Raw genomic sequence first — 13,461 nt, 5'->3', positions numbered from 1 at the left:
AAGGCTACAGAACCAAAGCGCACCTGATTTGAAACATTCACCTGTCACCTACTGGCATTTTACTGTATTCTTAGTTTGCCCTTTCGAGTTTTCACACACCTGATACCATCGCGTGCTTTACACAGTCCTCAAATGCAAAATTGCAGCCACATATTCTGGTGAGTGTTTGTTGCTTATTGTCCTGCCAATCAACTCCCCTAAGATGCTGTTGACTAACTTCAGTAACAAAAGACTGTTAAACACACAAAACAAGTGTTTGCAGTGTCTACGCAGAAACAAGGTGAACCCATCTTGAAATTGCACTGTCAGCACGTCAAACAAGTGAGTGAGCTGAGTGTGGCACCGGCTCTGCCAACACTAGCATCGGATGCGCATCAGTAACCGACGCCGAGGTCATATGGCTGCTTGAGTGCTTCGACAAAGGTGTGTGGCGAATGTGTGTGGCATTTAGATGGGTGCGGCGGCTTGCATTTAAAATGTGGGCTTTGGTGCCGAAATATTAAGTGGATAGAAGAAGGGACAGAAGGAGCACCAACCTGCAACTGAATTTATTATATAGAAATACCCATATATTTATACAAAAAGGATTGGCATGCGCACAACCATCCGGTGCACTACATGTGTAAAAAGACGCAGCATTATTTCCGTGCAAACTGACAAAACATGTCATCAAGACCAAAAATTTCAAATCACCATTGTAAATCTAAAAATTGATACTCATTATTCAGAACTGCAAATGTTTACTCATGAAATAGCACACAAAACAATGCACCTTGCATTGTTTCATGTGTTATTTTGTGAGAAAACACTCGAAGTGCGTGACAAATTTTATTTTGAAAGAAGAAGAAAACTATTCAGTGATGCATATAGTCCGAGCCATTTTAGTTTGTCTCAGCTAAGACAGTAGAAGAAAGGCCCGACACCAGTTAGATGAGGCACATCCTACGCAAGTGAAGGCTGTAAGTGAAGCAAATGACAGAGTGCCTTCGCTTAAGATTCTCACAATGTCTTACCAGCGGCTGCTTGATGGCGAGTACCACTTTCTAAAGTCATACATTGTAGTGTCAGCCAATTGTAGCAGCTGGCAGCGTGAGTGCGGTCTCTAGACACAGTATTAGATGAGTTGAGTAGAATTATTAAGCAACACAATTTTGATATGGCTCAGTAAAATAAGTAATAAATTGGAATTATGCTGCAAGAGTCTTCATGCTTCCTACATTACAGGCAGCCTTCTCTATCTTTTCCTTCAGAAAAAAAAATATTTTGACCATTGCAGATAGTCTGCAAGTAGAATGCAGCAGGCAAGTGCATCCAGTGCTGTGAACAGAAAATGAAGCACAAAAAGGAAGCTTATGTAACGCAAAGATTTCACAAACCTTTTGAATTAAATCCTCAATCAGTGTGGGATCTGTATGGATAGCAGGCAGGATCTCAGCCTGTGTGAGGACATAGCACTCGTATTCGGTTTCCAAGGTCCTGGCCAGATCTTGAGCCAGATCAATGTCCTCTTCGACATGGCACACAAGAACTGTTAATTTGTCAAGCTTTGTCTGCAACAGAAGTAAAAGAGAAAAAAAGTTATAGCTGGCGCTGGCGCGATATGTACTGCCCACTTCTTGGCATACTGTTCTTGGCACATACCCCATTTTGGCTAAGTGGATATGCTATTTGGCTGGATCCCTTCTTGTCGGTATGCATGATAGTATGGAAATCATTATCATCATCTACACTTGGCGATCATCTCAAAAACAGGCAGCTGCTGTTGGCACAAGATGTACTGCCTGTTTTTGGCCAGTTCCCCCATTGTGGGCATGTATGGAAACCATAATCATCAGCAACACATGGTGATCATCTTAAGAGAGCCAGCTGGCGTTGGCAAGATAGGTACTGTCCACTTCTTGGCCTACTCCTCCTGAGTATATGCCATATTATTAAAATAATAACATCATAATCGTAATCAACATGAAGACATGCTTTTTGGTTGATCCCCTCTGCTGGTATGTGCCAAGCACAGAAAAAGCATCACACACTCGCGCACGCGAAGAACCTTAAACAAGATACTTACTTCATTTCAGCTTACCTCAAAAGAAGAATAAAAAGAAAAGAGGAAAAAAAAAGAATGCTAATACAGTCGAACCCACTTATAATGATACCGGTTTTAACAATATATCGGTTATACTAATGAGAAGTCGCTGCACCATCAAATTTTATATGTTTTCTATGGTGAAATAACTTGCTTACTGCAATGCCCCCACGCCACATTATCGGTTATAACGATGAAGTCTGGCTTCTGGGTGTCCATGCTGAAAGGTAATGGAATGAGAAATCCTTAAAAAAAAGATCATGCCACCGCACACTTCCCACCACCCCAATGGCCGCCGTGCACTCATACAATATAGAACCTGTTTTCCAGCCTACTCGGCATTGTTATAACCAGGTTGCATGAAAAAAGCAAACTGGGGGGATGGCAGAGCTGTCGTGAGAAAACTATAATGGGGGAATGGCGGGTGCCCTTCCCTACCACTTTCCTCCATCCGGCTGCTGATTGTATTGACTCGTTTAACTGTTTAACTTTGCTTCCTGCACGCTCCGATCATGTGCAACAAGCCGTGGCTGTCGGCGTCAAGACTGGCACTGCTTTAACAACTGCAAAGAAGGGTCACAGATGCCATGTGACATGCAAGCTCTGTGGAGGCATTGCTTTGGTGGCCCCAAAAGGGGCCTTTCAAAACATGCAAGAAGGTTGCCGTGGCAGCCTCTCAGCTTCAGAAATCCAGAAGAAACGCTGGGGTGAGATCACCACAATCATCTCGCCACATACTCCTCAGTGTCTTGCACAAAAAAACCCCATGTTTGTCAGCCTTGCTTGCTTTACTCGAAGCTTGCCACCATCTTTCTCCAAAGCATGCATGTGCTCCACGTGATGCAGTGAAAGGTCCCTCTCGAAAATGAAGCCCCGGAGGGAGTGAATCATCTGCAGGGCCTCCTGTGAGGACAGCATTGAGGCAGCCTGCCCTACCGCGCCATCGCTGCCGTCGTCATCGCTATCCGATACAAGCTCGTTCACAACGATCGCCTCATTGGTTAGAAGTTCTGATGTTTATGTCAGCATGACTGCTAGCCTCGTGCGCTTCTCTCCCGTTGCCCTCCCACCCCTCCAAACATGGGCTGCACCCATAGCTCTATGCTGCACCACCCTCCGAAACACAAATGGACTGCGCCAACTTAGCTGACAGCGCTGCTCCCAGATTGTTTGTTGGCCCGCTGGCCCCTCATTCTGTGCAGTTCTGCCAATGGAGTAAGTTGCACATGCTCGTCTTTGTTGGTTGCGTCGATGTTGTTCCTGGTCACACAGTGTCTCCACCTCATGTGACTTGCCACCGAAACGGAAGATGGCTGATTCGCCTGCTGATCATCGGTAATGAACAATGTTGCCGGTGAAAGGAAAGTGCACTGGTATAGATTTGAAACAAAGTGCAGTATCGTGAATGACCACAAAGATAACAAAAAAAGTGTGCAACTTGGTGAAGAAGTATGGACTATCGCAACCGACCGTGTCGACAATCATCCACTCGGCAGAGAGGTTAGACAAGGAAAGCTGCTCACTCGACAACTGGTGCAAACGCTTTCGACAAGGTGCCTATAAGGAGGTGGAAGAGGTCCTCTATGAGTGGTTTCTCGGTGCCCATGCCATGAACTTGCCCATCACCGGGCCAATTCTGGCTACAAAGGCAAAGCAGTTTGCCCTACTCCTCAACAATGTGGACTTCCAGCCAGTTGGTGGCTGGTACAGTGCTTTAAAGAGAGGCACACAACTGTTTACAAAGCTGTCACTGGCAAGGGAGCTTTACTTGATGTGGAGGCGAAGCAGAAGTGGGTGGAGGAAATGCTGCCCCGCATCCTCCACAACTATGACACCAATACATACACTGTCGATGAAACAGGACTCTCCTTCCAAATGTCACCATCGAAGACGTATGCACTCAAAGAAGACTTGTGTAAGGGCAGCAAAAACAGCAGGCTGCGCCTTACTGCGCCTTTGTGCACCAACATTGACGGGAGCAACAAGTGCCCTGTATTAGTGATTGGGAAAACAAAAATTCCCAGCCATTTTCACGGTGCTGCCAGGATACCGGTGGGCTAACATCACAACCACAAGGCATAGATGATACAAGAACTTTTTCATGAGTGGCTCTTGGAGTTCGATCAACGTATCGAGTGATCTAAGAGGAAGGTGGCACTCATTCTAGATAATTGTAGTGCCCACCACTCCATGTCTAAGCTCTCAAGTGTAGAAGTTTTTTTCCTGCGCCGAACATGACGGCAGACTTGGGAGCCCATAGATGCTAGCGTAATCACCAATTATAAAGTTCTGTATCGGTGCTGCATCCTGAACGAGTTAGTCTTCTTGATCGACATGGCCATGTGGACAAACAGGGAGTGACCAGACTTGGAAATCAGTTTACTGATGGCCGTGCAGTTTATCTTTGGTGCGTGATCCAAAGTAAGTGCTTCTATGGTGCGGAACTGCTTTAGGAAAGCATGGTTTGTCCGAGGCAGCAGTGACTTTTACGAAGCCTGCGAAGCTTCCATCGACAAAGTGATGCTTGAACTTTGGTCTGCAGTTGACGAGGATGCTTCAGGACTCGAAGAGTTTCTACATGCGGACGACACATTATAAACATCACAACTTCTAACCAATGAGGCGATCGTCGTGAACGAGCTTGTATCGGATAGCGATGATGACGGCAGCGATGGTGCGGTAGGGCAGGCTGCCTCAATGCTGTCCTCACAGGAGGCCCTGCAGATGATTCACTCCCTCCGGGGCTTCATTTTCGAGAGGGACCTTTCACTGCATCACGTGGAGCACATGCATGCTTTGGAGAAAGATGGTGGCAAGCTTCGAGTAAAGCAAGCAAGGCTGACAAACATGGGGTTTTCTTGTGCAAGACACTGAGGAGTATGTGGCGAGATGATTGTGGTGATCTCACCCCAGCGTTTCTTCTGGATTTCTCAAGCTGAGAGGCTGCCACGGCAACCTTCTTGCATGTTTTGAAAGGCCCCTTTTGGGGCCACCAAAGCAATGCCTCCACAGAGCTTGCATGTCACATGGCGTCTGTGACCCTTCTTTGCAGTTGTTAAAGCAGTGCCAGTCTTGACGCCGACAGCCACGGCTTGTTACACATGATCGGAGCGTGCAGGAAGCAAAGTTAAACAGTTAAACGAGTCAATACAATCAGCAGCCAGATGGAGGAAAGTGGTAGGGAAGGGCACCCGCCATTCCCCCATTATAGTTTTCTCACAACAGCTCTGCCATCCCCCCAGTTTGCTTTTTTCATGCAACCTGGTTATAACAATTATGGGTTTAACAATGGAATTTTTGTGGCACTTGCATATTGTTATAAGTGGGTTTGACTGTAACAGTCTTTTCAACACCCGATTCATGGCCGATCCACAGAGTAGGTTGCACGATTTCACTCAGCAGCAAGAACAAGAATTCTTAAACTTAAAAGGCAGTCTATGTGCCAATCAGCGGAAGTAGAGCAATGGCAACAACCAAGAAAAGTTTAAAGGGGCCCTGAACCACTTTCTATCGAAGCCGAGAAATGCATTTCCAGTTAGAATAGACTATTTCAGAAATACCTTGCCATGAAAAGTATTTTAGTGCCTTCAGCAGCAGTGGAGTTATTGGCAATCAAAGTTCTCATATGATCCCCTTCACGCTGCTTCCGTTCCTTCTTCAATGCCTTGCACTGCGAAGGATACAGCAGAGCAGGGCGTGCCCGCAATGGTTTGCCTACTGAACGTGGTACTGCTGTGGTACAGGTTCACTGGAAGACGTGCTAAGCAATATAAATTTCGATTCACTAGGCCTTACTACGTTGCAGAAGCCTTTTAGATTATTTATAAGCATGTTAGGGAGGGTACATAGTACTGAAAAGTGCAAATTTAGTAGTGTTTATCGCAGATGAGTAGGCCACGGTAGATTCATTGTAGGCAGACCATTCAGCCTAGTTTTGTGTCCACTTAATTGTGCGAAGAAGACATTTTTTTTCTCTTAGGCGTTTCAAAAGTTTAGTATACCAAAAAGCATTGTTATTCGAGAAAATGCACAAGATAACTGGTAGACAAGATCGTGAATTTTCCTTTTGCATATACTATTCCAGTTAGTACCCAGTGAGTGCGTGCTGACATCAAGCAGGAAAGAATCAAGAAAAAGAGCAAGTTCGTTGTCGATGGTGGTGGAGCTGCCATTTTTATGGTCATGAATGGTTTTAAGACTGTTATGCAATGGTAGAATTGTCAGGCTAATGGAAAAATGCAAGACATTGTGATCGCTCAAGCCGGGTGAGTGTGTAACCTTAGATATAGCTGTTGATGATGTCAGAACAAGATCTAAAGGAGATGATGTGGTGCCTGTTAGGACTGTACAAGAAGTAAAATCCTGGTTCAAGTTGAATGAAATCTGCACATATGTTGATATATATGCATTCGATTCTGTGGAAGCCAAAGTTAATAAAGGACACATGCCTGACCAGGAAATGTTGAGGAAATTAAATTTGCCCATAAATAAGATTGCTGCTCCGGGAAAAAACCCTTACCTGGCATAAACAATCATACATACTATCACAAAAGGTCGGGGCAGATGACGGTGCTCAGTAACAAGCACAAATTTCAACCTTTTTAAAATTTACAGGGATGAAGCACCAAGCACATTCAATGAAACATGTTATGGCTACAGGTAAACAGTCAAAACATTCATAAACAACAACTAAAAAAGCACCTTCTAGTGTGTTAGCGTGATTGGTACAGTAAACATACTTTTTCTTACAGTGGAATGATGAATTTGTTGTTTTATGGCGCAAGGGCCAATCTTACAGTGGAAAAACTCAGTTATTACAAAATAAAGGAATTAATAAACAAAATAGCTATATCGTGTAGCCTGTACACTGTAATATACATGCCCAATATGTCACATTCATTCAGCAGATGCTGCAAATTATTGTAGAGCAAGCGCAGACCATTCACGGAATGTCAAGTCGGAATTTTACAGAGTTCCTACACCTTGTCTCATGGGCGAAATAATTTTTCTGAATTCATAATTTCAGTGAACATCCAAGTTTCCTTGCTTCGGGCTCAGGTTAGCCTATACCAGTACAAAAATAGCTAAACCTTAATATACTACACTATATTTCTTGAACGAGTATGATGTAGGCTCGTAATAAGACATGTTTGCAACTACCTGTAGGATTCTTAAATTTTGTGTTTGCAAAAACCAAACAGTTGTCTGTCACATTTGTCAAAAACAAAATTTCAGTCTGCAGCGCAGCACTAGCCGTAAATTAATTCATGCACTAAAATCACGCAACAGTAACACTAGAGTCCTTTGATACTTTTTAAAATTCTCTGTCACATGATGGGAGAGCTTCATACGCTGCCACCAGTGACCACATGGTGGCACCACCAGTTCAGAGGGGTACCCAGCAAGCGGCGCAGCAGCTGGCCAGTGTGGTGTTTGTGTAGCTTTTGTAACGGCTTTACGCACTCCTTCTGCCTTTTAGCATGTGCACAGAAGCTCGAATAGTCCTCACGAGCTTGAAGAACAATGTTGACCTGTTGTGCGCAGCAGCGTCATTCTGGCTACAGAGGGACGGACGAAACGAGCTGCCAGCTTCAGTGAAATCGACCATTGAAAGAAAACGTCACAGAGAGAAAAAACAAAAAAAGGAAAGGTAAGGGAAAGAGAAACGCGATGCAAGATATGATTACAGTGAAACCTTGTTAAGCTGTAGTTGGCTGGAGCTCAGAAAACATGATAAAAAGTAGTACTGCTTAACTGAAATGGCGTGAGATTGCCCATTTACCTGTCAAAAACGGAACTATGAGATAGTGAGATGAAAGTGCAGGAAACATGCAGTATTTATTCACTTCACGCGGCAAAAGTATGTTATTTTCATTTGATGCCGCAGTGGGCTAGCAGTGACGACGGCGGCCTCAAACTCGCTCAAGCTACGAGCCAGCTTTTCCACCAGCTCCCTCTTCTCGACGAACACCCGCATGAGGCTGACGTAACTTGCAGCATCTGCCACTGTTGAGCCTGAATCACCCGTGCTGTCGCCTTCCATGTTGTGCTCATCGCTGTCGTTAGGCGACCCTTCGGCAATAACAGAAGCAATGATGGCGAAAATTCGAATCTCAAAGAGTCGAACTTTGTAGCCAACATATTTTCACGGTCACAGCAGCACTGCCAACCAATTTCTCTTTCGCATTCCACATGCCACACACCGTAGTCAATGGTAGATCCCTCTCGCATGACAGCACAGACTTCTTCATGCCACGTTCGACAGCATGAATGATGTCCAATTTTTGTTTTATGCTGAGCACCCGATTTTTGTCCTAGCTTGCATGAAATGACAACACGGGCCACAACGCTCCGACTCTGGCACAGCGCCAAAATGATACTGATGTTGATGTGGCTTCACCCTGTCAAGTGGCCTGTGCATTTGCGCTTGGAGGCCGTTCCTATATGTGAGGCTCGTTCTGCCGGGCCGACGTACCGCCACGATTTCACGACGAAAAGTGGAAACACTATGTGTTAACCGATGCGTATGCAATAAGATTGGTACCATACCTGCCAACCTGGCGAGATAAAAAATCGGGAGCCTTCTTATTTGCGCCAAAGGGGAGGTGGGGGTTGTTTCGTTTAAACTTTCAGGCAGTGTTCGACGAGTCCTTCTGCAGGGACCTTGCAGTAGCAGACTTTGCTCACTTCAAAAATTTGTCGAAGTAGCTTTGCTCAAAACATGGTCCAGACTGATGGCCCTTCACTAGCAGCAGGCGTTGGAGGGTTGTGTTGCACATTGATGAGGGGAATTCAGCCCTAGTTTTTCACGCCGCGCTAAAAATCCTCTCACACTCTGCCTTGCTATGCGGTATCATGAGTAAATCGAGCATCACCTTAGCAACTCGGTGAAACATGTTTTTCATCAGTGTATTTCATTTTTCCAACCATAGACCACTGCACGTCCCACCTTTCTTCATTCAGAATGTCCTCTTGAAGACTGTATGCCTGTAGTGTGGTAAACTCAGCTTCGAGAGCATCTAAAGCGCCTTCAGCAGATTCATTGGAATCTCGGGGCAGCAGCTGAGGGAAACTCTGAATAAAGAAACAAAGACTCAAGAGCGATGCGTGTGAAATAAATTTCAGGATGGCCACCTCCACATTCTTCAGAGTTGCACTTAAGAGTTGTGTCCACATCCACAATGCTTCGCCTCGTTGCATTTCGGGAACATTTTCTGCAGAAGAGGCCCAACGTGGTCGCTGACACTAACGGGTAGGTTGCGTTCGACGAGGAATCCCGTAAACAGGCACTCCATACATATGACACTGTCGTTGCAGTTGTTCTGGAGAAAGTTCACTATGTTGTCTTGCTGCTCAGCTGTGCGAACATAGTTTTGATGCTTTGCCGTGAAAACATGCAGTTTCAAGTCTTTTTTGTGAACATGAGACACGCTGACGTCGCATCCCCATATTGTACAAACTGCAAAATGTTCTGCTATTCTTGATGTCAAAAAGCATGGAAGTTCAGAAGTATAAGATCGAAAGAACTGCAAATACCTTTTCTTGGGCTCTGATAGCGCCATGGCATCAAGCACACGAGGATTGTAACTTTACACAGTGCACCGCACACACACGGCCTAGCCAACACTAATCATACACACATGCAGCAGCAACAAGATGCACCATGGAGGAAGGCATGCATGAAATGCAATCTGTTGTTTCGTAATCTCCCTCCCGAGTCTTTATTTTCCTTTTTTGGCGCAACAATGTATTCATTAGATCCCAACCAACTCGCCCAGCAACAAGTTCTACTCAGCTACATTGGCTCTGGCTTTGGTCGGCTTACTAGGCACCGCAGTCAGCTGCTTAGTTGATGATACTGATGGTGCTAGTGAGGCCGTTTTTGGTGATGCTGACGATTACGATGTGGCTGTAGATTCCGCGGTGCCGGTTTTGCAAAAACCATTATTGCGCAAACAGAGACGACTTTTCGAGATATATAAGACAGTGATCGTACAATCAAAAAGTTCAGTTGAAAGTCGGGAGTCTCCCGGACGAATTGGGAGGGTTGGCAGGTATGTGGTGTGGTTTATGCAGATACAAAACACATTATGTTCAATGGCTGCTGAGTGTGGGATTTGACTTAAGTACTTTTAAGAAACTACTGTTTAAGCGGGTACAGTTTAAAGAGGTTTTACTATACGAGACCTACAGTGTTAGGTTGTCAGATCATGTTTTTATTATTATTTTCTTTTAGCAGCTTGGCTAAGTTAGATGGGACACCCAATATTTATTTGATGGTTAAAGTGAGTTGAAACGTCCTTGTACCCGCCGTGGTTGCTCAGTGGCTATGGGCTGCTGAGCACGAGGTCGCAGGATCGAATCCCGGCCACGGCGGCCGCATTTCGATGGAGGCAAAATGCGAAAACACACATGTACTTAGATTTAGGTGCTCGTTAAAGAACCCCAGGTGGTCGAAATTACCAGAGTCCTCCACTATGGCGTGCCTCATAATCAGAAAGTGGTTTTGGCACGTAAAACCCTGTAATTTATTAACGTCCTTGTGAAGTTGAAATTTGTGATTTTAAGCCATTGCCAGTCATTCAAATCGAGTTTGAGTTTGTGTTAATCTCGTTCTATGAATATTAGGCCTACCTCAGGGGACGAGTTCGTGCAACTTCTACCTAAGCACCTGAACTAAGGAATAAGCAGTCAGGATGAAGGAAATTGCTTTTGTAGTCCAGTTCTGGCTATGGCGATTTGACACAAAAAGCGGGAAGCGGTGACAGGGAACAGAGCCAACATTGGTACGTCATTGTTGTTGATCAAAGACTGCCAGTGAAATACAGTACAGTACAGTGAAATCTCGTTACTACCAACACCATATTAATGGAATGTTCAGGTTAACAATCTTTTCAGAAATCCCCAGCTGACTTCTTATGGTTTCGACGTAAAAATATTTCAGTACTACAAACTACAGAACAATGATTGTTATTCAGCTTCCGTGTCATGTTAAAAACGCCTCAGTACTACAAACTAATATTCTGAAATCTGGGGATTCTTAGATTTCTGTGCATCTTTCATGGTAGCCAATACTCACAGCAGCATGGATTTGGAAAACCTGAGCCGGTGCGGGAAAAAAAAAAAAAGAAGTGAGAGAGAATTTTTTCGAAATCTATTTTGGAGGCAACGATGCATCGGGCTTTGCGAGCACATGCCCTGCCCAGACGAGTGTCGCCTAGCATTGGAGGTGCGTCTCTTCCTTCTTTCGTCATTCTTTCGATGCATGCCTCTTTATTTCTTGCTTCTTTCTGTGGCTGTGCTATAACTGTTCGCGTGGAGAAGTGTAACCAGCGGGGATGCCACATGGTCACACTTTGCACATTCTGGATGACGTTTGTTTATGCGCGCTTGCACTCTGCAATAGTTCAGGTGTCTGCCTTAAGTGAGACAGTTGCGGCGTCCACGGCAAGGAATGTGAAAACAAACAAACAAGAAACGTTGCACTTTGGAAGTGACATGGAGCTTCTTTTTTGTCAGTAGCTTTCTCAGCGTCAGTGTCTGCTTTGTGCACGTCACTCTTACTATACGGCACTTCAGTGGTGTGTGGCTGCAGAATTTATGGAAAATAGCAACAGCATAAGCCGAGAGCCAACAGTGACATTTGCATTGATAGTTCAGACAGTGAAAACTTATGAATTGATGGGCTGATGGGCGGAATGGTTAATTTTGGGGTTTTACTATAATGACCTTTCAGAATAACGAACAATTTTTGGCAGTCCCGTGCGAATCGTTATATCAAGATTTCACTGTACAGTGGTAGCTCTGTAAGTACTGTTCATGACCTATAGGAGGTGGTTGTGATATCCCTATGCCACTACATTTGTTTGACCCTTTGCCAAATGGGCAACAAGTGACAGCCCCCACAATACTGTAGCGTGCCTTGCTCAGTATGTAAGTATCCAGCCGGCATTGATGTTTTCAAAGAAAGCTACACACTCTCTAAATGAGCGCTTATAAGCGCAGAGTATCCTTTAACAATACTACATAGAGCAGACTGAGTATCAGGCACGTACCCAAGGGGGGGACCGGGCCCTCCCCAAAATTAAGCGGCATACCCCCCCACCCCTCCCCATCTATTCGCCCACGCCACCACTCCTCACGCACATTCCTAAAGCGCCCACAAATGAGTCTACTCGGTGCTACCTTTTACAGCAAAAGCAGTATATGACTAACTTCTGTAATTTTTGCGGCGTCCATCACAAGAAAAAATCATCATGTGGGCAGAAAGGGTGATATATATAAGGGGATCCTGGTGATAGTGCAGAAAGGGTCCGAGCTCAATGGCACATACTCATGTGGGTTCGGGAACATCTAACGCACCTTTCGCAATTGTATTGTAGGAGGTACCAGTGTATTCACTGATACCCACTTCTTCAAGTTCATCGTGCACTATTGAACCTTTCGATTGTTGGCCAAGTAAAAATGAAATAAAATGCTTTTCTATGAAGTTTTTCTTTTCATATACTGCTTTACTTTTCTGACACTCTCATTGTTTGGTTGGCCAATGTTTTCGAGGACATAAGACCTGAAAACAACGCTAACTCATTGCACTTTTTTTGCTAATCAAATCAAATTATTCCATATTCACAAAAAAGAAAATGACACCAAACCTGCACCACAATCCCAATGTTAAAGTAAAGAAACAAAAGGAGTGCCTGAGCTCACAACTGTCACAAACTTCACATACCCTTTCAGCTTGTCTTTGGAATCCCTATCGGTGCAAAGATGCAACAGTGCTCACCTTTGGCAGTATCTTATCAATCAGAGACTCGCAGGTGGATTCCTCGTCTTGGTTGCATTCACTATTGCTGAGAGGTGAACTGTCAGTGCTGTGATTTGTGAAGCCTAGGGAACAAAATAGTGGCAGGCATTAGCTTTTATGTTTAACCCAGACACGACATGTAACAACGTCAAGCTGCTGTTTTAACAACTTTGCAATCAAGATGTCAGTTTTATGACTGGCAAGCAAAATCGATGGACCCCCAAAGTACAACAGAATATTTATTCCAATTGCCGTAATGAATGCCAAAGAAAGCAGTTTCTGTGTTTTGGTCTACTTTCTTGAATATTTAAATCTCATCTCCATTCTCAAATTTTAATCTTGCATGCTTTGAAGTGTCCACACTTCAAAATGGGCTTGAAGTATGGCGCACAGCCACATGTGCTGCAATGCAGAGTGGGAAAAGCGAGCTTAGCAACAAACGCGTGATTAACGAAGCAGCACAAGTGGCTTGAGAACCGTGCGCATGTGCAACCGAGCCATTGGTAGCCTTATCTGATAAATACACAAGATTCGAAGAAGGAACCATGTGCAGTGGGTGACAGTGACTAATCAG

General features: G+C 44.6%; 1 protein-coding gene across 1 annotated transcript in view; it reads right to left on the bottom strand.

Annotated features, from left to right (window-relative positions):
- LOC142579172 (uncharacterized) overlaps positions 1-13,461 on the bottom strand; it is a 29,557-nt gene that overhangs the window by 9,651 nt on the left and 6,445 nt on the right. The window contains exons 5-6 of the mRNA XM_075689126.1: positions 12,867-12,970; positions 1,377-1,550 (exon numbers count right to left, since the gene is read on the bottom strand). Coding sequence (XP_075545241.1) covers positions 1,377-1,550; positions 12,867-12,970 — 278 coding nt within the window. The remainder of the gene's footprint in view (positions 1-1,376; positions 1,551-12,866; positions 12,971-13,461) is intronic.

This window comes from Dermacentor variabilis, chromosome 4 (genome assembly GCF_050947875.1).
Source record: "Dermacentor variabilis isolate Ectoservices chromosome 4, ASM5094787v1, whole genome shotgun sequence".
NCBI classification, from domain to species: Eukaryota; Metazoa; Arthropoda; class Arachnida; order Ixodida; family Ixodidae; genus Dermacentor; species Dermacentor variabilis.
This window is presented reverse-complemented; position numbering and strand designations above follow the sequence as displayed.